General features: G+C 45.0%; 1 protein-coding gene across 3 annotated transcripts; it reads right to left on the reverse strand.

Annotated features, from left to right (window-relative positions):
- Positions 1 to 216: 216 nt before the first annotated feature.
- VSIG4 (V-set and immunoglobulin domain containing 4) lies at positions 217 to 12704 on the reverse strand. Of its 3 annotated transcripts, XM_090061226.1 has the most exons (8): positions 12475 to 12704; positions 8464 to 8820; positions 7197 to 7478; positions 6789 to 6857; positions 5731 to 5787; positions 4019 to 4138; positions 2417 to 2438; positions 217 to 1359 (listed from the first exon to the last, which is right to left on the reverse strand). In XM_090061226.1, exons 1-8 carry the CDS (start codon positions 12539 to 12541, stop codon positions 1149 to 1151), a joined length of 1185 nt encoding a protein of 394 aa, XP_089917352.1. In that variant the 5' UTR covers positions 12542 to 12704; the 3' UTR covers positions 217 to 1148. The 3 variants fall into 3 exon arrangements, with proteins under 3 accessions (XP_089917352.1, XP_089917353.1, XP_089917354.1); XM_090061227.1 differs by lacking the exon at positions 6789 to 6857 and having other exon boundaries at positions 12475 to 12703; XM_090061228.1 differs by lacking the exon at positions 7197 to 7478 and having other exon boundaries at positions 12475 to 12700.
- Between the last annotated feature and the right edge of the window lie 10517 nt (positions 12705 to 23221).

The raw sequence follows: 23221 nt of genomic DNA on the forward strand, positions 1-23221 counted from the left end.
TTCGTTGGTGAGGGTACTTTTCAGTACAAAGATACCACTTCATAGATCACCTCAGAGATGACTGATGACTTTAGCAAACTCCAGGCCCAGCCCTCAGGCAGCCTTTAGTACTCAAACTCATTGGTCTATCACTTCAGTGGCAGGTGGATATGGGGTTTATGAAATCCAATATCACAGAGACATGAAGACAAAAATGAGTCAGAGTCGAGATTCCTTTTGAGCCCTTTGTATTTGCCACAGGTGAATACAAAAATACTAAGCACTTTACAAATGTTAAAGCCTCACAACATCCCTGTGAGATAGGTCAGTCTTGGTATTTCCACTAGAATTAAACCCGACAGGGTTGCATCCCAAAGACCACATGGTGAACCTGTATTGGAACTGAGGACATCCTGAATCCCAATCCCTTGCTCAGACACTAGACTGAGCCTTTCCTTGTTCCCTAAGGGGCAGCTCAGGACACCAATGCTTTGAAATGCTACCATTATATTTAATTCATCTTTCCCATTCCCTACACTGAAGTGGTAGAATTTCCCCCAACCTTACCTTTGCTCTTCTGGGAGAAAAGAGGAAGGGCAAAATCATCTACAAAAATGACTGTTCCTTCCTCTAATGAATGGTGAACTCCAATGACACACCCTGGGTGTTAACCCGTACTGACCTCTTTACTGTCTCCATCTCCATCCCAAACCTAGGGGACAAGATGTGATTGCAAATCAACTGTAAAACCAGTGCCTGTAATAGGGGAAGCAGACAATTTTCTTTCTCTAAGCAAAGTTCCTAACCAGGGGAGTGTACACTTCTTCCTGCAGATTTGGTTTCTATCGGTTGCATAAGCATTTGCTAGATACATCAGTCTCCTATGTTACCACAACTGGCAGCTTCCTGGCTTTTGTGTACCTCTTCCCCAGACCCTTTCTTTCCCAGATGTTCACATGAATCATTTTGCTGAGGATTTCTGCACCAATGGAAAGAGCTTCATACAGTGAAAAGCTGGCGAGCGAATCAGCTGCCCCGATCAAATAAAGCTACAAGTTCAGCATATCTATCAGAGGAAAAGGCAGACAAGAAAAATAAGTTTGGCCACCCCTGAAGCTCTGCAACCCCATCTTCTGCATGGCTGCACGTGTGGAAAAGCTTGTGTTCTATTAAACACCCCCCACTTCATATTCAGATTCCATCGATTTCACCAGGGTCTCATATTCAGCGCTTTTTCTCCTGCTGAGTTTCTCAAAGTCGGTTTTCTCCACTGGGTCAGTCACATAATTGTTTTCGACACTGAAATGTACTTCCTCATAGAGGCACCCACCACTCTCTCTTGAGCAAGTCTCTCTCCTCTGGCTCTGTATGCAGTTACGACTGGCAAAGAAAAATAAAATAGTAATGAGAGGGAGGAGCCGGGAGATTCTCATTTTTGCTTTGCTGTCCTGGATTCTTGTCTCATTTCCCTCAGCATAAACTGGGAATCATTCCACTTGCTTCGGAGGAATGACTCTAGATTTATCTCTGAGTAGATGAGATCAAACTCTGGTCCTCTGCTGTTTGAGAGGACTCCAGATGTTAATCCAGGGACACTTTGGGAAGCTATAGTTGATGTCTACCAGGGACGTTTGGTAATAAGAGAATAAGACACAAAGAAGCAGCAATGCAATCTGGTAATTCTGAGGCCAGTTTGCTGCTAGCATTATCACACTCAGTAATACCAGTAGAGAATTTGGCCCCTGAAGATTAAATCAGCTACCAATTATTGAACAAATGACAACTGAAAGGCCACGTATAGCTTGCATTAATTCTGAATATGGCCTGTAGCTGTCAACATCTTTAAAATTAAGGTGCAATCAATAAAGAGTATGGCTATCATGAAATGTATTAAATGGATCCGAATTTGACCTTTCCTTTATCACAATCCATACAAACTTCCTTGGCAGAATTTTTTTCGCAAACATCTAATTGGTCTAATAAAAGATATCGCCTCTACCACGAGTCCAGATTCTTTTTGGCAGAACAGTGCACTGTAACATAACACTGCAGAGAGATCATTTCATTTGCCTCTGAATAAGTAGTTCCACCTAACATTTTGCTTTGATTGTCAGGATTTGCAAGTTTGCAGCTTGTGTGCATGAATGGGAGAGCAGCATCCTGAGATTCATGTTTAAGATTAGGATGAAGCAAGAAGTTATTAACTAGGAATAAGGGGGAGGAAGTTCAGAAAAATACAGTTTTGGATAAACATTGGGAAAAATGTCTTAAGACCTATGCAATTCTCTTCAAATGTACCATGAAAATATTCACCCTCATTTCCCTTATAACTAAACAAACCACTCATTTGTCACTTGTCAAATAGTTGTGTTGCCACAGTCTTAACTATTGCAACCCAAGAGTTTCCTGCATTGGCGCGATGAAAATTTATACTCACTATGTTACATCGTAGAGGTGATCTGAAACAGAATCAAAGATAAATGTTAGTATTTTGCATTTTCATTTCCTCCAAACTTTTTAACCTATTTTAATGACCATTGAAAGTAGATATTATTACTGACCCTCATAAAGCACCATCATTTTTCATAGTTCTGTACAGATATTAATTAATGAATCCACTTAAGGACATTGTTTGGTGGGGAAGTATTGTTAATCCTGTGCTCTAGATGGGGCAAATCAAGGCAGAGTTGTTAACGGACTCATCCTACTTGGGATTAAAAACCAGGAGATCCTAGCTCCCATCCTTGTCCTTTCCTCATTAGGTCATGGTGCACCCCCTTGAATGACACTTCTGATTGACAATGATACATTCTCAGTTATCTGACACTGAAGTAACCCTTACCAAAATGTTCACTGAAACATTCTTTCTGTTGGGCCTAGACTCACTGTGCCTACCCAGAAAAAACCCAAACACTAACATTTAAGGAAACAGGCAGAGGGATTATGATTAACTGGGCAATTCCTTTCTAGCAAAGAATATAACTGCCCTCTAGTGTTCATTTCTAAGAAATGATCTCACTTGATTTGTTTTCTAAATGTGGTATTTTAGCAGAGACAAGGTTCTTTGGGTGAATCTGATATCTTTTATTAGACCAACTTAAATAGTTGGAGAACATTTTTTAAGCAAGCTTTCAGGTTCAAAAACCCTTCATCAGGCTAAGGAAGTTTCAGCAGTTGAAATTGTTCTCCAGCTATTTAAGTTGGTCTAATAAAAGATATCAGATTCACCCAAAGAACCTTGTCTACCTGTTCTTAGACCAACATAGCTACAACCTACACCCCTATATTTTAGCAGTGTTTTTATTTAGTTAGTTCAGTGGTTCTCAACTTTTTCAGATCCAAGGCACCCCTCAGAAAATGCCAGCTCTTTTCTTGACTCAAGAAAAATAATAGAGCAATTCTTATGTTGCAAGGAAGGCAGAAAGACTGTAATAGGTCAGAACATTTTTAATAATATGGATTCCTATTTGAAAACTCTGGGTTTATTTTGTGACTCCTTTTTGCATACTTAACAGTACCAGCATTGCATAGCAACCTGTGGTACCCTTGAAAGGATCTCAAGGCCCTGCAGGGTGCCATAGCATCCTGGTTGAGAATCACTGATTTAGTCATTCATTCATTGGATTTATATACTGTCCTTCCCAAAAAAGGCATGTCAGATTATTCCTTTCAGGCTACATACAAGTGTTTAATATATGAATCTTGAGAAAGGTATATGAATCTGGTGCATATCTTGGAGGAGTGCAATGCAATTAATGCCTTGCTGGGAAGATGCTATTTGAGTGAGAGAGAGACACCCAGCATGTGCATCCAAGAGGATCTTTTTCTTCGCCTCTGTATAGTTCACAATTTAGTCCCGTGAGTCCACACACAATTTCATTCAAATGCTTTGATTAGATAACTTGAGGTTTATATGCAGATCTCAAAACTGCAAGGGAGTGCCAGAATATGAACCACAGGCATCTATCCCAGGAGCATGGGATGCAAAGCCAGCCTGTTCACACAAAACAGCCCAAAGTACCCTGTGTGCCATACTCACCATTTTTGTTTTTTCTTCTGCACAAGATGACAGCAATGACAGAGACAAGCACAATGGCACAAAGCACAGCAATTGGGATAATGAGATACAGGGGTAGGCCAGTTCTCTGGGCACCTAGATCTAAACAGAACAGGTTTTTCAGACAAGGAACCAGTTATGATTTTCAATTAAAAGCAGAAATTAGAGCCATGATGATGGACATTTCCCCTGGACGCTGACTGTGCTGACTGAAGTAGAATAAAGCCTCATGGATTGGAAGTTGAGAAAGATAGCACTATTTAGGGGACCGTCTAAGCAAACAGGATATGTCTATACTGGACTGCTGCTACTAAAGGCCATGTTTAGGGGATTACACTTTAGCTGGCTATTGGGCATAGGCTTGGGCACTAACCTACAGTTGACCCTAACTCTCCATGTAAGCCCTGTACACTGTAGCATAAAGCACTGTTTCCTAGGTCTAAATGAACCAACTCACATACTGGATGCAACACAAAACTCCAAATGGGTCAAGGGGGTGACATTAGCCCCAAAAGAGCTCTGTACTACTACTGCAGGTATCTCAGATAACTTGTTTGGACCATCTGCACCCTTGAGTGGGACCCCTGGCAATCCAGTCCAGCCCAGAAAGTTTTGCTGAACATCCAAGTATGAGATCAATGTCATACATCCTCACCTCCCAGCCTATGCCTTTCTGTAATGTGTTTGGCATTTACAGGCATACCTCAGAGATATTGCGGGTTCGGTTCCAGTCCACCACAATAAAGCGAATATCGCAATAAAGCGAGTCACACGCATTTTTTGGTTTCCCAGTGCATATAACAGTTATGTTTACACTATACTGTAGTCTATTAAGTGTGCAATAGCATTATGTCTAAAAAACAATGTACATACCTCAATTAAAAAATACTTTATTGCTAAAAAATGCTAACCATCATCTGAGCCAAATGGCGCCGATGGAAAAATGGTGCTGATAGACTTGCTCAATTCAGGGTTGCCACAGACCTTCAATTTGTAAAAGAGCAATATCTGCAAAGCGCAATAAAGTGAAGCGCAATAAAAGGAGGTATGCCTGTACTGGGATGTGCAGGCCTCAAGCACAGGAAATCTGCCTGCAGTAATTCCACAATTATTTCTTCCTGACTTATGATATCTCTGCACTCCCTCTTCCTCTTTCTGCTGCTCAGAGGTAGAGACAAACCCAGAGGGAGAGACAAGTAGATTTCAGAGAAAATCACAGAAAGGTTCCCCAAGGGAACCTGATGTGCATCTCAGTGCCATACTCATGAAATAAGTAGCACAATGTGGATAGGTTGGGTGCAGGCTATGGAGTAAGAAATAAATGGGGAAGGGCTGTTCACATGACTCAGGCTGGTTCTGGGTGACTTCATGGGTAGCCCTCAATGTCAATGTAGAAAATCCAGAGCATCACATTTAAAAAATTTACTCCTGAGAAGCAGGGCAAATTAACCTGCATTGGGCTCTGTGTAACTGTGGTTGTACTGCTTTTCGACAACTTGATTAGAGCCGGCTTGGATATCTCTACATTGCTCTGCAGTGTGCAGTATAGACGCACCTCAGAATATGAATGTGATGTTCTCAAATTTTTGAGCCAAGATACAGTTTCCCCACAACTTCCCCACACAAGTGCCAGGTTTAGTCCTCCTGCTGGACTCCTGACCTCCCTGTCAGCTCCTCAGAAGCTCTTCACTTACCTCCAGTCAGGATTTTCCTTTCCACATCATTCCCAGAATCCACTGTTGTACTCAGATCTGCAAATCGAGTCAGAGTCAGATGTCAATACAGGTTTCCAAATCTTCTTTTCATCATCAGGAAAAAAAAAAGAATTTGGTCTAAAAGAAGTAGCTGTGGGACTAGAGGACACTTCCCCAGTTGCCTAAATAATCAGTGAAATACCCTTGGAGTTGGGGCTGTCTGGGTGAGGGACCTTTCTGGGCTGGCAGGGTGCTAACCCATGCATGACTATTTAACAACTATGCAAAGCTTCTACTGGGGTGACAAGGGAGGTGGTGGGGGGGACATGCTTAACCTGTTCCAGGATTAACAAAGGACTTCTTTTCCCCGACACTCTGACCCTGGCCCAGGTGTGCACTCATGACCACACAGCCCAGCCACACACTTAGTGACAGTTGCAGGTCCCTCTTGTGATCCAGTGTTTTGAGAGCATGGACCTGGTGATGCTAGCCCATCATGACACTGAGGACTTGGCAGCTTGTAGATGGGCCACTGAACACATCCAAAGCTACAGTTATGGAGGCCACCTCAACTTTCCACTTAGTGCCACTTAAGGATCGGCAGCAATTCTAGCCATTTCCTCTCTCTCTGTGAAGTTTCTTTTGCTATCCTGTGGGCTGTTTCACTTCAGATAGAAGAAGTACAAGGCAACTCCAAGATCTAGGAGTTACAAAAGCAGGACTTATGACCCCTCCTTAACTTCATGCCAACCACTTGGAGCTAAATAAATCCATGACTCCCCTAGGTATGACCCTCCCAGACATTAGAATAGCTGCCATCTCATGGAAGCTGTCACCTGCTAGTCCAGCAGCCTAAGAACATGCCTGGCAGAGGGGCATGGTCACTTCCAAGCCACCTGCCCTGCTAGCCTGAGATGCAGATGCCATTTTTAATACCAGTAAGTAGACTTGTCAAACCACCCCTTCATCTCCCTTTCCCTCTGTGCATCATTCACACACAATCGTGATGAAAACAGCACTTCCAAATTGTTCTCTAATCAGCAGACAGGAGGCCTCACCTCTTTCAAAGATAGGTGTGGTTGTGGTGTGCACTGTAGCCTCAGTACCGAGTACTGTGGTTGTGGTTTCTGTGAGCGTTAAAAAAGAAATGACCGTGTGTTAAGCTACTTCCACCCCCACACTTACCAATCTACAAGTAAATGCAGAGGCATATGGCAGAATCTGTAAACCTCCCATAATGCAATATTGTTTCAAGGAAGGGTGAAGACTGTCTGTCTGACCTCACCCAGTGACTGACTACCCCTGAAGAACAAGCACCGAGAGTCTGTGCAGTTTTATCCTGAACAGTGGGGCTGAAGACATGGCTCATATTCTATGTGAATGTCTAATTCTGCTTTAACCTGATGGATTTATTTAGCTCAACAATGTTCTACACAGATCAACTGGCATTAGTTGTGGGCATTTACCTCTCACAGTCAGCTGCACCACATCACTCTGCTGAGAGCCAAAGGACCCGGCTCTGTTCTCTGCTTGACAGTAGTATTGTCCGGCATCTGAGTTTTGCAGGGGGTCAAACACGAGTTCAGCCTGATTGCTGAGGTGCACTGTACTGCCTCCCGGCCCCCCCTTGAACCACTGGTAGCTGATAGGGGGGGACCCTCTGGCTGAGCAGGTCAGGCTTGCCCTAGCCCCTTCTGGCACAGTGAGTCCCAGTTGACCAGGTATAATGATGGGTTTGGACACCACAACTGAAAGACAGAGGCAAAGGGGTTTGGTTCTGAGCAGGTCCACAGTCCTGGGATTATTTAGACCAGTGGTTTCCAATCTTTTTAGACCACAGACCAGCAAACTGTGGCCCGGCAAACTACAGACCAGTATACTGCAGACCAGAAGTGTACTGTAGCATACTGTGGACTGGCAGCCAACCCCTTTTTATACTTTTTTTTATAAAAAAGGGTTGGCAGCCAGTCCACAGTATGCCACAGTATGCTGGTCACTTCCAGACTTCCAGCCAACCCTCCTGCAGACCGGCAGCCAGCCCTTCACAGCCTGGTAGCAGGCCATGGCCCGAGGGTTGGGAACCTCTGATTTAGACCCAAGAGGTTGGTATTTATGGACAAAGAAGCCAGTGCAGGACTAGGTCCATGGCTGTTCATGCCCTTCTCTAGAGTGAACAGTCATTAATTTACATTACCCCCTTCCACACAGAGTTTCTGAGCTCAGGTCACAGTTGTCTTGCTAGCACAATGCAGCTCACACCCCAAGAATGCTCTCTGGACCATCTTTCTGCCTTTCCAAACATCCATGCAAAGGGAGGCATGGGATGCATAGGGGAAGTCCTAGAGGGTGCAGCTGGGGAAACAGTTTATCCCAGCTGTTCCCTGGCTACTACAAGACCCATAGAGACATTAGCTAAATAGAATGGGGGTCAAGCTGGCCATGGGCAGACACAGAACTGGGCAGTCACAAACCATATCCCCAAATCCTTGGACTAGTCTCTGTACTGTCACAGTCATAAATTGTACCCTCTGAGTCATTTTTTCATTGGGGAGGGTGAGTGGTTACAAAGAGGCACTGGCAATCACCAAGAAGGCACCTGAAAATTGATGCAAATGCTGTCCCCAGTCCTGTGGTGTGGGGCAGCGTCATGACCCACTAACAATGAAGATGGCTGTACAGCTAAGTTCTTTAGCGAAAAGCTATGCAACTGTCAGGTTGTATTACTAAATTTACCTTTAACTACTCTCATTGTGGTGGTCATCTCCTTTGTTATCAGGCTGTCATTCTGGGTTCTCCAGGTGACCTTGCAAGTGTAGTGTCCACTGTCTGGGATTTCAAGCTTCTCAATTTGAAGAGAGACATCACCTGGGGGAAATTTTGGTACACGGACTCGGTCTCTGTACCGTAACAACAGGATGTGATCACCAGAGTCATCCCTTCGAAAGACAGTAACTGGGGTGTTATCTCTCTCCATGGTCCAAACAACTGTTTGTTGCTGAAAGTTCTCTGAGGGCATGTAGATGCACTGCAAGGTGGCCGAACTCTTCCATGTCCCATCCATTTCATGGGTACCATTCAGGTCCAGGATGGCTGCAGGGAGCAGGAGATAAGGGGTGGACATAAAAATCACACAGAAGTAAGAATAGCATCAACACCAAAGGATGCAGGAGGTATCATCAAGTGAAGTCTGCCAACCCACCAGCACAGTCAGTCATCCTTGACAACTAGGATCAACACCAAAGGATGCTGGACGTACTCCAGCCAGAGTCGTGTAAGCCACAAGTCACAAGCACAGTCAGTCATCCTTAAGCACTGCATTGTTTGGGCTGTATTTAGCTAATGTCTCTATGGGTCTTGTAGTAGCCTGAGAATGAGTTAAAGGATTTAGGACCTCCAACAGTTAGAATTTTATCAGTTGGGGAAATTAGGAGGGATCACAGCGCGCAGGTGGATAAAAACACTCACTTGGATTCTTTGGAGGATGATTCTACCTTAATCCTTTCATTAAGTCTTGTGCTAAACCATGCTGTCTTTGAGCAGAGTGGTGATGAACCCTGGGATTGAAAGGGGAAATGGAGATATTCTCATACAAAAGCCAGAGAACTAACTCTTGGATTTGCAGCAATTTTAAGAAACAGAGAGTTTGAAAAGAGGAAGTCGTGAGCACTGCAGCGCTATATAGGAACTTTTCCACTGGGAAGAGCTCCATTCAAGGGATGGTTTCAGAAGTCAGGAGTCTAGCAAGAGCCAAAAACAGTCTGAAACAGAACATTTTGTCTCATACCATTAAAAGTTTGTCAAACCTAGAAGCAACGGAAAACAACATCTTGTAATGGGAAATGTCTGACAATTTTAACAATAGGCAATGCTACCAACTCCACTGTTAAGATGAATCAAGTACAGTGTCTGAGGAAGCCAGAAGGAAAATGCTTATGTTAGATTGGGAAACCTGAAAGATGGTCTTTATGGAAGGCAAGATCCTGAAACAGTGTAGTCTCCTCAACTAGCACAATTCAAACAGGGCCAGATCTTCAGAAGTAGTCAATATTGGCACTTCATAAAAACATGACCTGGCTATTGTCTCTTGGTGTTCATGGAATATTTTTTAATGACAAATCGCACATTATCCTGACAAGCTGTATTTTGAGGGAACCACATGGCTTAAAAAACAGTTAAATATAGCTGGAAACTTTTAACACCATAACCCATAACTCTATATTTCTTGGAGCAAAATTCCCTTCAAGGTCTAAGGCAGGTTCATTCTTATAGGTAAGTGATCATACTGAATTAATTTTTGGTTTCTGTGTCAAAGTATCTAGATACAGCATAGAGGCAGAGAATAAATCAGCACTGTAGTCAAAACAGATCAGAAGCATGATGCAAACATGCCAGATCCTGACTTCTCTTTTACTATAATTAAACATGTCCCTTATTCATTTAAATGATTTCTCAAATGCCTTTCCTGCTGCTCAGTTCTGACAGGATAGCCATGTAAGCTGAAGTCTAGTTAGCAATTTAACAGGGATGGCACATCTCTGCTAGATGAGAGTAGGGGAATAATTTCCTTGTCCCGTGACCTGTAGCCTCTCTGCTGAGGAAGACAGAAATCTCATACCACACACAGTGAGTGGAGGTTTGCTTTTGATGTGGGCACCCTTTCCTTTTCTAAATGACTTCTGATTAGGCAGACACTTCTTTGTTCCCCAGGTCACACCTGCCACACAGATCATCCTATAGCCTGATATTGATCTGCATTCAATTGCCTTCCCCCTTCCCCTTCCTCGTTACAAAAAATAGGCAGAGGGTAGGAGATGCATTTAGAGACTGCTGTATACAAGGCAGCTGTCCTGTTCAGTTCTGTTACTCTGCTCACTTTTAGTATTCCTTTTTACTCTTTCCTACATTATGTGGTTTGTTAAATGTGAGTTATTTAAGAGCTGTTATATTTTGCTCCAGCATTTGCTGTAGTTTGCTGAGTGATTTGATTCTTGCCTACAGTGGTTTACTCCACAAGGTGACATTACTTGAAGTAGGGGGAGAAAGAGAACAAAAAGCAACTGAAGCTGTTGTTTCCAAAAGGAGATCATTCCTGCTATTCAGTTGTAGCTGCTCAGAGGTTCCAGAGCTGATTAAAACTGGGCTTGTCAAACCTGGAGCATATATTTTAGAGAACAATCTTCTATCATCTAGAGGGATGGGAAAGCTAACTTCCTAAACTAGCTCAGCTGTTCAACCCTTTTTATTTTCATTGCAGAAGAGAGTTGGACATCCTCTTGTAGATCATCTTCCCTGCTCATTCCCAATGCCCCATTTCTGGATGCAATGAAAGGACGCTCTTGACCAAAGCTTTGGGACCTCTGCCTTAAAACAGTAGGTTTGGGAGTAGGAATAATATATCCCAAGCCCTTTGGACAGGACCTAATCTGCCTCAGAGCTTTTGGGCTATATGCATCTCTATACAATGAATTCTCCTGGCATGCTGGACTGGAACTGGGAGGCTAGCTTACCTTCACTCCAAGTTCTGTGTTCACAACATCATTCACACTAACCCTAATGCACCCTTGTAGTTTGTCTGAGAAATGCTCCATTAGGAAGCAGCTTCACAGTTTTCCTCGAAGTCCAATTTGATTTTTTAGCCTCGCACAAACCCTTTTCTGAATGACTCATTGCCAAGGATCCCCCACCTCCAATTTTCAGTTAAAAAAAGTAACCCCAAATCCACATTTTTCTGCGATTAAAATGAATCACCTCTCTCTATATATCTATATATTAGTGGTGTTTCATTTCAATGACAGAAAAATGTGGATTTGGGGTTACTTTTTTAACTAAAACTTGGGAATTTTTTATCAGAAAAAAACAGGATCCTTGCTTGTTACTTTTAAATCAGTTTTAAGGACAGCACACAATAGATAACTTACAGTGGAATTCACATAAATCTAAAGTGCTACTTTATCGGGGCAAAGTAGGACTAGTGTCTTCCTACCTAATGCCCTTGCCTGAAAAGAAGAGAAACTTTGAGCTTCCAAACTTACATGTACACACTTTCCTTTATCCTATTTTCCAAGCCCCTCCCTATCAGGTGTTGACTTACTGGTGAAATGCACACATGCTTAAGTTGAAATTCAATCACTACAGAAATCCAAAGCTGAGATTCCATTTCTATTTATGCCATTATAAGTAGAGTATTGCTAATATCAGAATCTGCTGCAGGCGTGTTACGGGTATGACTCTAGCTAGCTATAATAGCACCCCTCTTCCTCCTGGTAGTATAATTCTGAAAAACTGTCCTTCCCAAAAGAATGGAAATACTCTGGCCACACAACAACATTTTAGGAAGCTAAAATGTCAGAGAAGAACATGTCCAAGTAGGCTGAATACTCTTATTTTATTCTAACTCTATTTACATTTGACCCAAGCAGCTGCCTAATACTGTGCTGCTTGTTACATTCCTCCAAACATCTCCTGGCTCTACCTCCTGCAAACTAAATGTACTGTAATGATACCAGCTGCATTTTCATACAAGAAAATATGCTGCTGTCTTTTACCTCCTTTGGAATTGGGGTGACTGAAAAACAAACCAGTTCTAGGCAGAAAGTTTTCTTTTTACAGCAATTCTTTTTATATTAATTTTAATTTTGATATCAGGAACATATATTTGTGCATACAGACCACACACACACACACTCACCCCCAAACTTCTACAGTGGCTTTTTCTGAATGGAAAACCTAGCTTCAATTACTTACCATAGCAGAAAACGAAGGAGTTCACCAGTACCGCTATACCCACTAACTTTTCCGTTCCTCCCAGCATTGTGGCTACCTCTCTGCTCAGCCTAGTGAGACAGACCTGCTCTCCCAGGCTCAGCAGGGAAGTCAGCAATACTTCCCCTTCTTCACTCACTATATAATCTTCTAGGATCCAGGGCTGCTGCTGCTGAGCTTTTTTCCTTCCTTCTTTCACAGAAAATCATGAGAATGCCTGCACAGTAGTTGAAGGTGTTGGGCTGACCCAACAACAGTAAAGGACGGAGTTAAGAAGAGAGACTCCAGGAGGCTTCCCCTTCCATTTTATATTCCCCTCAGTATGAGGCCATCTACCCAGCTTACAATTAACTTGATTTTCAAGCTAACTGTGCATCCTTTGTTTCTTTATAACTGGGTATTTCTGTTTTGCCTTCTACCCTTTCATGTTTTGCAATTTTTTCTGAAAGGGCATCTCTAAGGCAATTTTTAGGCACACAGATGTTAGAAGGACGTTATCAAGAGTGCAAAGTCAAGCACTGAAAAGTTAGGAAAATCTAGAAATCAGATTCCCCAGGGAAACATAATGCCAGCTCTTTGGATGCATTAAGACATTTGTCAATTAGACAATCACAACGAGGTTTTCAGTCTCAGACTCCTTCCCCCAGCTACTCGTCCAAACTCAGTCTCACCTCTGAATGCTCAGCCAGACCCAGTGCTCCTCCCTGCACCCTACTTCCTGCTCAGATCCATGCCCCCCCATCCCTGTTCCCTGATGTTGGTTTAAAGACCCAGTCTCCTTGTTCAGCCAATTCCACTATGGTCAGCTAATTCCCTTAGCTGCTCACCCCATCTCAATGCCCTGCACAGCAAAATGATTCTGAGTCATCCTCTGCACTTCCCTCACAGGCCCCCAGTCCTAGTCTCCTGGGCTTTCAGTCCCAGTTTCCTTGCCATTAACATGCTTGCCTGTATGCCCACATGTCCCAGCTTTCCCTCCTCCAGCACTCTGAGTATAAACCGGAGCCAGGGCAGCACCGGGCTAATCTCAGTGTGGGGGTTGGGCTGGGGCTGTGCTTAGGCTAATTCTGGCAGGGTGGTGAGCTGGGGCTGCGCTCAGGGCATATGGTGGCAGCACTGGGAGAGAGGCTATGGCAAATTTGGGGGTGACTACAGCCCCCCCGCCCCCTCCTGCTGCCACCCACTCAGCCATTCTCAGCCCTCTGCAACTGCTCAGGCACAAGCTTTCTCCTTCCCCACAGTACCTGTCACACCAAATTCCTTGTCCTCTTCCCCGTAGAGGTCCTGGTTTTCCTCCTCTGAATCAGGCACCTGCCTTTTCCACACTGCCTCAGATGCAGCAGGGGCATCAAACCGGACAGGCTCCCTGCACTCAGTGCCAGTGCCCGGGCCCACTTTGATCCAGAACAGCTGGGAGCAACAAGCTCAAGAAAAGTCAAGCTTCACTGCAAGAGCCTGGGGTTGCCTGCCTCACACTTAAGTCACCCCATTGGGCTGGTGCGCATGCATTAATGAATGCTTGTGGGAACTGTCAGAGGCTCAAGCATGCTCGATGAGGATAGACTCTTCAGGGACTTTGGCTGCTAAAATCAGTCTTCTCTACTGCGTATGCTTGAGTTTCTCTTAACTAGCTTATAGCATGGCCAGGTTTGGGTGGATTTTTACAGGGGTCAGAAAAAGGCACCTTCTTTACACAAGTAGAAATATCCTCAAAAGTATGGAGTCCTAAGAGCTTTTCAAACAAAACATTTCCAATCCTTTTGTTAAGATGAGCTAATCAATGTATTTTTCGTCATCCTTGTTCTCAGACAAAACTAAACCATTGTGGCTGAAATACTCATCCCAAGGCAGATACCCAGCCTACAAACAGAACACATAATTTCATACAGTTAATTTTGTCAAACCTAGAAGCAACTGAAAAAAGCATCTTGTAATGGGAAATGTCTGTCAATTTTTAACAGTAGGAAATGCTACCAACTCCACTGTTAAGGTGAATGGTAGTTCAGGTACAGTGGTTTATGAATGGAGAACATTTACCTTATTGCAATGACTTGTGATATTCTCCTGTTGCTAGAACAGATAGAGACAGTAAGATATTCTTTTGATTTTAAAACCACTGGAGGTAATTCTAAACTTATTTCTATTTGGAATAACACTAGCAAAATGTTTTTGCTGAAGACTGAAAACTGAAACTGCCATTTTAAAAGGAAAGTGGAATTTCTAAAAGGAAACTTCCATACATGACAGTCAGTTTTCATGACTTTGTTTTGAAAATGTCATTTAAACACTAAAAATCTGAGCCTTGCATATGTTTCCAATAAAATAAATTGATCTCAGTTTGCTGAAAATCCAAGAGCATTTGACAAAATGAAAACAAACAAAAAAATCCCCCAGAAAAGACAAATCCTAACCGTCTCTAATATAGCCTAATGTATCATGAAGAATTCATTAGAATCTTTTTTTTTGCCAAGATTATAGCATACACATACTATGTGTGGATGTAAGAAGGGTAATCATGCTTACATTATCAAATACTCAACACTACATCGCATTATGGGTTTTAAGCTCTTGCATCACATGTTGCAGTGTCTCCTTTTAACTACCATGGGACCTTGTTCCTACTCTGGACTGTCCTGCATGAGCAGAACCAAATGGGATCCAGAATGGGTGGGACGACAGGGTGGAAATGACTGACTGTGAATCATGGTCTGAAAAAAGATGAAACTACTAACGAAAAGGAAATCCAAATTATGTCCTTAGCTTGCTGTGGTGGTGCTTGCTCACACTTGGGTGTATTCCCCGAACACCAGTATATCACGCTTTAAGTTCCAGGGAAGATTCTCTCTGTTATTGTGTAAGATAGGAGTATTGTGTGGTGCAGATGACTAAGCACCTCAAAAGAAGCTCCTGTAGATGGCTCAATGCATGGTTGTGAGCAGTCTATTGAGCTGTGGATTCTGCAAGTGATTAGCCCTTTACTAGAACATCTTTTAATTAGTTATTAAAGCTGTATAAACCATAGGTATATTCTTCGTATACTGTAGAGTAGTACCATTCTATGCCATATATTAAAATGGATCCAAGAAACAGGGTCACCACCATGCTCAGTCCTCACATAGGCATATAAGGCTCAGTCTGCCTGAAGTCCTGACCTGCATGTAAATAGAGAGAGCAAGGGATCATAGTCCCTTGTTTATTCAGCTCTTGCATTCCTTATACACTTTCTCACCAACTTCAACATAGGAATTTGGGGTCCACAAGTAAGTCCAAGTAATATCCTACTGGATGAGACTAACACTTACTAGAATGCAGGGAGTCCTTCTCTGTTGCAGCCAGGGAAATTAAACAGAGTTATTCACCATAATTAGCCCCTGCCATTAATTGTGCCTGTTTGGCTTCATTAGGAAGTGGACTTCTATAAATGGAGCTCAGATTGGTCACTAAAAGTGCTGTGAACTATCCCCAGTAGACTGTACCAGATTAGCAAAGGATGTTGAGAGAATACTGGTCATATTCATTCTTTGAAAATCTGATTCTGGATGAGAGCAGTTGAGGCTATCTCTCTCATTTTATTTATCCTTTGCAGGGTGGGAACCCTCACATTTGGTGATGGTGTATGGTTTAAGTTAGTGCTACATGGATTTTGTTTTTAAACTTGTCTGTTCCTTATGGGCAGCTGGGCCTAGATAAAGGAACTAGTTACAGTGTGGCCTGCCCTGTGTAACAGTGACAGTATCAAGTTCCAAGATTGAGAACTCTGGAGAATGAAATCTTCTATCTAGTTACAGAAAAGTAAGGTCATGGGCAGCAGCATTGTAATATTATCTCACAATATAGCCATGCCAAAATGGCAAAACTTGACATAACAGGGTAACTGTATGACTCATTTCTGTCTTGACGCCTACTGCCAATATCAGACCCATTTTGTATGACATGAACTATAGCAGTATTTATCACCACTTGGACAGCTACCTACTACAAACCGGGCTACAGGCACACTAATCTGTTGCTGTATGCTACTAAGTAGCCAATGGATAGCTCTAAGTGGGTGTGTTTATGTGAGATGCTATACTGTGCAGTAGACTAATCAAGGAACTGTGCTAATAAGCTACTGAGCAGTTAGCTAGCACCTGTAAATATAGGTATTAAACTAACTGTCCAGCAGATACAGGACTGGGGCGCTGAGCTGCACCAGGACTGGGAAGCTACCATGGTGGAGCTAACAATGAGCCTCTGGCTGGGCTAGGAATCCCCATTCAGCTGGGGGCAGCCAGGAGCTATTCCACCCATGGAATGGCTCCTGGCCACGCCCAGCTCAGTGGGGAGTCCCTGCCCAGCTGGGGCTTGCTGCTAGTTGCCTCAAATTGGGGCAGGGGGTTGGGACCTGCCCCTCTCCTGCAGGTCTTTCACAGCCCCAATTCCCAGATCACTTGACTGGGGCAGGGGGCTGGGAAAGAGTCCCCTCCCCTACAGCTCTTTCCCAGCCCTGTGTCTTGATCACCAGAATGGGGCCTGGGGCTGGGAAAGAGCTGCAGGGGAGGGGACTCTTTCTCCACCCCTTGTCTCAATTGGCCAATTGGGGCACAGGGATGGGAAAGAGCTGTGGAGGAGGGGCAGGTCCCATTCAGCCCTGGCGTGCAGCCCGGAGTGGGCTGGGACCTGCCCCAGACTCTGTTTCAGTCAGCTTAGGGCTGCACAAGGAAGCCTCCTTGGGCACAGGGCTTGTCCCCATGTGCACATGGTGGGAGAACTCTGTAGCAGCAGCTGTCTCATGGCCCCATGCACATCAGGACCCCTCCCAATGTGTATGGGGCCACCCCAAGCTGCTGTTGCAGCTGGCAGAGCTCTCCTAGCCCTGCGCACACAAGGACTGACCCCATGCTTCCTGCAGCCTGGAGCTGCCCCTTGCTGCTGCTGGGGCTAGAGCAGGGCGGGAGCAAATCTGCTCCCAAGAGAGAGCACGTGTAGATGTGCTCCCAGGTAGTCTTAGTGCACAGTATTTTTACTGAGCAGTAAGCCTACTTTGAATTAATAGCATGTGTAGTACTAAAAGTCCAGTAATGGTAAGAGAAATGGCCTATTCCAGCCTGTGTAAAGATCAAGACAGAGACAAGCTAAGTATAACTCTGAAAGATGCTTGAAAACTAACTGTTTGCAAACCCTAGACCAGGTGGCATAACAGAATCTTGCTCAAATAATCCATCATCAATTCAAAAGACTTAAAGACTTTAAAAAATGAGGTTTGAGGGATACATCATGTAAGAGGCTCAAAACCCCAAGATAAATCTGCTGATGCACTTGTTTTTGAACCGGATAGGCAAGACTTCCGGGTGCTATAATTGTACAAGACGAAGTTGACTACATAGCTAAATCAAACAGTAGAGAACATAGTTCCTCAAATTTCACCATTTGACCATTTACTCCACATAATTGTTTCTTGTTTTCTTCCCCTTCTACAGAGGTATATCTGCTAAGTTTTCCTCCTTGGTATTGAGTCACAAAATTTGTTTATGGGACAAAATGAAGTCATTTCTTCCTTAAAAAGGACTTCTCAAAACTTTAGCCCAGAAGCCAGGATGAAAAAACATTAATGCTAAAACATAACATATAGCAATTTTGCAGGTATTTGCCTAAGAATGTTTTAAAGCCAGTGCCAAATATCACAAAGCAATATTACTAGAGGTGCACCGATACACCAGTCCCATATCGGACTGGCACCGATATAAGGCAAATTGACAGTACTGGCAATCGGCTTTTTTTGGCTGATGTGGCCAAAAATGTTGCTGATAAATGCCCTGTGCATGCATGCAGCTACAGTGCAGCATGCAGGTGGCCAGAAGGTCAGCCCAACAGTGTGGAGAGCAGCTGAGTCTGTCTGGTAAGATTGTTGTGAGGGAAGTGGCATGAGGAGGTGGCAAGGTCAGATAAAGGCCCCAGTGGTGAGAGAGGGAATGGGACTGGGGCTGGGGCAGGCACTGTACAGCTGGGGCAGGGCAAGGGATGGAGCCATGAGTGGCTCATCTGGGGGCATGGGGCGGGTGGTGGCTCCCACCACTGCATGCAACCCAGGAGGGTATGGGGAGGCGTGTGCCCCTGGATCTGTGCATGGGGCAAGGGTGGGCTGCCACTGTGGGCCGGAGCCAGGGCAGCACCGGGCTAATCTCAGTGTGGGGGTTGGGTTGGGGCTGTGCTTAGGCTAATTCTGGCAGGGCGGTGGGCTGGGGCTGCGCTCAGGGCATATGGTGGCAGCACTGGGAGAGAGGCTATGGCAAATTTGGGGGTGACTACAGCCCCCCGCCCCCTCCTGCTTCCACCCACCCTGAGCACAGCCTTGGCCCAGCCCTCCCACCAGGAAGAGCCTGGCCCCAACCCACAGCAGCAGCCTGCCCTTGCTCTACACGCAGATCTGGGGGTACATGAAGTGGCAGGAGCCACCACCCCCTCTCCGCACTTCCCGGACAAGCCACTCACAGCTCCGTACCACTGCCTGCTGTGGCTGTGCAGTGCCTGCCCCTGCCCCTGCCTCTGCCCCACTCCCTCCCTCACTGCTGGGGCCTCAATCTGCCCTCCTCATGCCCCTTTCCTCACAACAGGCTTATCAGATGAATGCTGCTCTCCAAGCTGCCTGGTTGCATATCGGCAATCAGATTGGTATTGGCTGATATGGCTTGTTAAAAGTTGGCCATTGGTATCGGTCCAAAAAAATCTCTGTTGGTGCACTCTTAAATATTACCTCAGTTTTTTCTCCAGAGGAACCATCTCCCTCCAAGTGCCTGGCAGTAAGCAGTCATTTGAACGTCATGAATAAGATGCGACGCATCTGAACATTACACTGCAGAAGAAGTGACTCCCAACCTCTTTGCTGTGTAATTTCTCCCACCACAATTTTTAATACTAAAATGTGATTTTTTAAGGCTGATTTAAGGTCCTCATGTCCCAGGGCACTTGTACACGTGACAGAGGTTTAGTCTTCTACACCCCCTAAATTGAAATGCTGGGGTTTTAATTGAAACCCACTGTTTCAATTTAGAGGTTTTATTTTTCTATCATGTTACAGTGAGGGGCCTGATCATTTTTTATTTATTTATTTTGCCGGTGGAGCCTGCCCACAGCTGGGGGGAAAGCTTCCAGTGGGCTAAGTGGCCTCTGAGCTGCGGGGAGCCCTGGTCCTTCCCTCCACACTGGCGACACCCCCAGGGAAGAGTTGGATTAGGCCAGGTGCTGCCTCCAAGTTGGGGAAGCATCTGGCCCATTAGCAGCCCACCTGGGCAGCCCTGGGGAGTGCTGCTACTGTGCAGGAAAGGACTGGGGCCCCCCACAGCTCAGGGGATGCTCAACCCAACACCAGCTTGCCCCCCAGTCATGGGCAGGCTCTTCCAAAAAAAAAAAGTGTCAGGCCTCTCACTGCTTCTGCCTTCAGCAAGGGGCCCAATACTTTTATTTCTGAGGAGCCTGTCCACCTCTCCCATAGCTGGGGGATGAGCTGACTAATAGCTGCAGTGCATCGTTGCAAAGCTTCAGATCATGATTTAGATTTGGAGATGATTTGGATGATTTGGAGGCCAAATATACAAATCTGAATTGAACTGTGGGAAGCTTGAGGCTTTCCAAATTGATTTGGAGCTTCCGAATCAATTTGGAAAAGATTCGGAGATTTGGCCATAGGGTATAGTGGGGAATCAATGAAATAGCTGTAACTTTGTTGTCTTTTGGCTCATTCAGATGAAACTTGCAGGGATGGTATTGTCTTCTAAGAGCATGATGTGTGCCAGGTTTCAAGGTGATAGGTGCAGGGGTTTCTGGGAAACAGTACCTCAAAGTTCCGAAAGCAAAACTCATGTCACGTGTGTGTGTTAAGTCACAGGGGGTAAAAACTGCAGGAATGGTAGCTCTTGATGAAGCCACAATGCCTGCCATGTTTCAAGAAGATAGGAGCAGGGGTTTGGGAGAAACTGCACCCCAAATTCTTGAAAGCAAAATTCAGGTCATGTGTACGTGTTAAGCCACAGCGGGGTCAAAACTGCAGAGATGCTAGCCCGTGTGGAGGCCACAAAGTCTGCCAAGTTTCAAGGAAATAGATGCAGGGGTTTGGGGGAAACTGCACCTCAAGCTGTGGACAAGCAAAACTCGTGACATGGGTGACACTATGTGTTAAAGCTCAGCAGGGTGAAAGCTGCAGGTCTGCTAGCCCCTGCTGCTGCCAGCTGTCAAGGAGATTGGTGCAGGGGGGTCCTGGGGCCCTGCATCTCTGGCTGCTGACGGCAGAACTGGTGCCATGGGTGCTTGTGCAACTGTGTCAATCTTGGGGCATGGGGCGGGGGGAGGGGTGTTGAACCTACTGTAGGCCTGGCTGCTAGGTTACTGTGTAACCAATCAATCACGATTCACTCAGGTACCAGCTCAATACACAGTAGCTAGCTAGAGCTACTAGATAATGACTTAATGAGTTAATGAGCAAGGATTAACACCTACAAAACCACAGGCTAAGAAGTGGAAATAATCAATACAGAGCTGAACTGCTTCTGCTCCAAGACAGAGACAGTCAGTTGCGCAAGCACCCATGTCACGAGCTTTGTCTGTCGGCAGCTAGAGGTGCAGGGTCCCAGAACCCCCCTGCACCGATCTCCTCAAAGGCTGGCAGGCTTTGTGGCCGCAGCAGGGGCTATCATCCCTGCAGCTTTCACCCTGCTGCGCCTTAACACACACAGGGTCACCCATGTCACGAGTTTTGCTTGTCTGCAGCTTGAGGTGCAGTTTTCCCCAAACCCCTAAACCTATCTCCTTGCAACTTGGCAGGCTTTGTGGTCTCTGCAGGGGCTACCATCGCTGTAGTTTTCACCCCACTGCACCTTAACACACACAGGGTTATCCATGTCACGAGTTTTGCCTGTCAGCAGCAAGTTGCCTGTCAGCAGCAGGGTGAAGTTTCCCCCAAACTCCTGCACCTATCTCCTTGAAACTTGGCAGGTTTTGTGGCCTCAGCAGAGGCAACTATCCCTGAAATCTTGACCCTGCTGTGGCTTAACACATACACGTGACATGACTTTGCTTTCAAGAATTTGAGGTGCAGTTTCTGCCAAACTTCTGTACCTATCACCTTGAAACTTGGCAGACTTCATGGTCTCAGCAGAGGCTACCATCCCTGCAAGTTTCATCCAAAGTAGACAAAAAACAACAACATTATAGCTATTTCACTGATTTCCCATTATACCCTATTGCCGAATCTCTGAATCAGCTCCAAAACTTCGGAGCTGACTTGGCCAAATTGAGGCGGGAAACCAATTCAGAGCTCTGAATCAAATTGCTGGCATCCAAATTGGCTGAATCCGAACCCAAATGGAATAGTTCCCTATTTGCACAGGCCTAATCATTGCAAACTTAACTATGTTGGGATGGAGCTTAGTTTGTAATGATACAAACTCATCTAAAATGCTCAAAATTCACATATGTGTAATGTTTGACACCATTAAATATCTCAAAGGGAGATTTTTGTCATGGGTACGGCATGCCATCATCATGTGTACAAGCGCCCCCACAGAGTAAATTCACTTGGAAACTTACACAGTACCACAGTGAGTAACTGCAGGGGACCTCTCAAAGGAGAAGCTCAGTTTGTACATGCCATTAAAAAGTGGATGAGGAAGAGTATGAAACTGGTGGTAGAAATCAGCTACTGAACACCTGTACACTGAAAAAACCCTCATAGCTTTTGCAGGAAACATTATTCATAAGGAACAATTCTACTGGGACAACTTCCTGAGCAAGCTAAACAACCTTCAGAGAACAAACCTAATCAATTCTAATGAAGAACTTCATTTGCTTCATGAAGAAACTAATGGAACTAGCCACAACAATAACGCCCTTTTGCTGCCTTTCCTCTGAGATGCAATGGACTTTGTTTGCGCATCCAGGATTGCTTCCTTGAGGAGCAACCACTCGTCCTGATCTCCCCTCCCCTTTGGGTTGTGGCCCTTTAGGGCCTCACTGACAAGCCTCCTTAGCTTGTCAAAGTCAGCTTTCTTGAAGTCAAGGACTTCTGTATTACTGACTGACTTGCCAGCTTTACAGCAGATGGTGAAGGTGATCAGCTCGTGGTCACTGTCACCCAGCTTCCCACTGAGCCACCAATGTGATGCCACAGCTGGCAAAGCAAATAAAACTCTGGCTTGCATCTATCAATGCATCTCAAGCAAGACCCAAGAAGTCATCCTCCCGCTTTACTTGGCCTTGGGGCGGCCACAGCTGGAGTACTGCATCCAGTTCTGGGCTCCACAATTTAGAAAGGATGTGGAGAAGCTTGAGAGAGTCCAGGGGAGAGCCACATGCATGATTAGAGCTCAAGAGAGAAGGCCTTATGAGGAGAGGCTGAGAGGCATGGGAGTCTTTAGCCTGGAGAAGTGAAGGCTCAGGGTTGACTTGGTGGCAGTCTATAAGTATATAAGGGGCGTGCATCAAGAACTGGGAGAATGTCTGTTTACCAGGGCACCCCATAAGAAAGACAAGGTCTAACAGTCATAAACTGCTGGAAGACCATTTTAGACTGGACATAAGGAAAAACTTCTTTACTGTCTGAGTCTCCAGAGTCTGGAATAGACACCCCTCAGAAGTGGTGCAAGCACCTACTCTGGATACCTCTATGAAACACTTGGATGCTTATCTTGCTGGGGTGATCTGGCCCCAGCTGACTTCCTGCCCCTTGGGCAGGGGGATGGACCCGATGATCTCGTGC

Source organism: Crocodylus siamensis, chromosome 8 (genome assembly GCF_052110815.1).
Source record: "Crocodylus siamensis isolate JL-2025a chromosome 8, ASM5211081v1, whole genome shotgun sequence".
In the NCBI taxonomy this organism is placed as follows: Eukaryota; Metazoa; Chordata; order Crocodylia; family Crocodylidae; genus Crocodylus; species Crocodylus siamensis.

Excerpts from the sequence above, each read along its gene's own strand:
- VSIG4 (XM_090061226.1), bottom strand. The coding sequence starts at position 12,541 with ATGCTGGGAGGAACGGAAAAGTTAGTGGGTATAGCGGTACTGGTGAAC. Across the intron at positions 8,821-12,474 it reads CTCCTTCGTTTTCTGCTATG|CCATCCTGGACCTGAATGGT; the intron begins GTAAGTAATTGA and ends TGCTCCCTGCAG. Across the intron at positions 4,139-5,730 it reads AAGGAAAATCCTGACTGGAG|ATCTAGGTGCCCAGAGAACT; the intron begins GTAAGTGAAGAG and ends TGTTCTGTTTAG.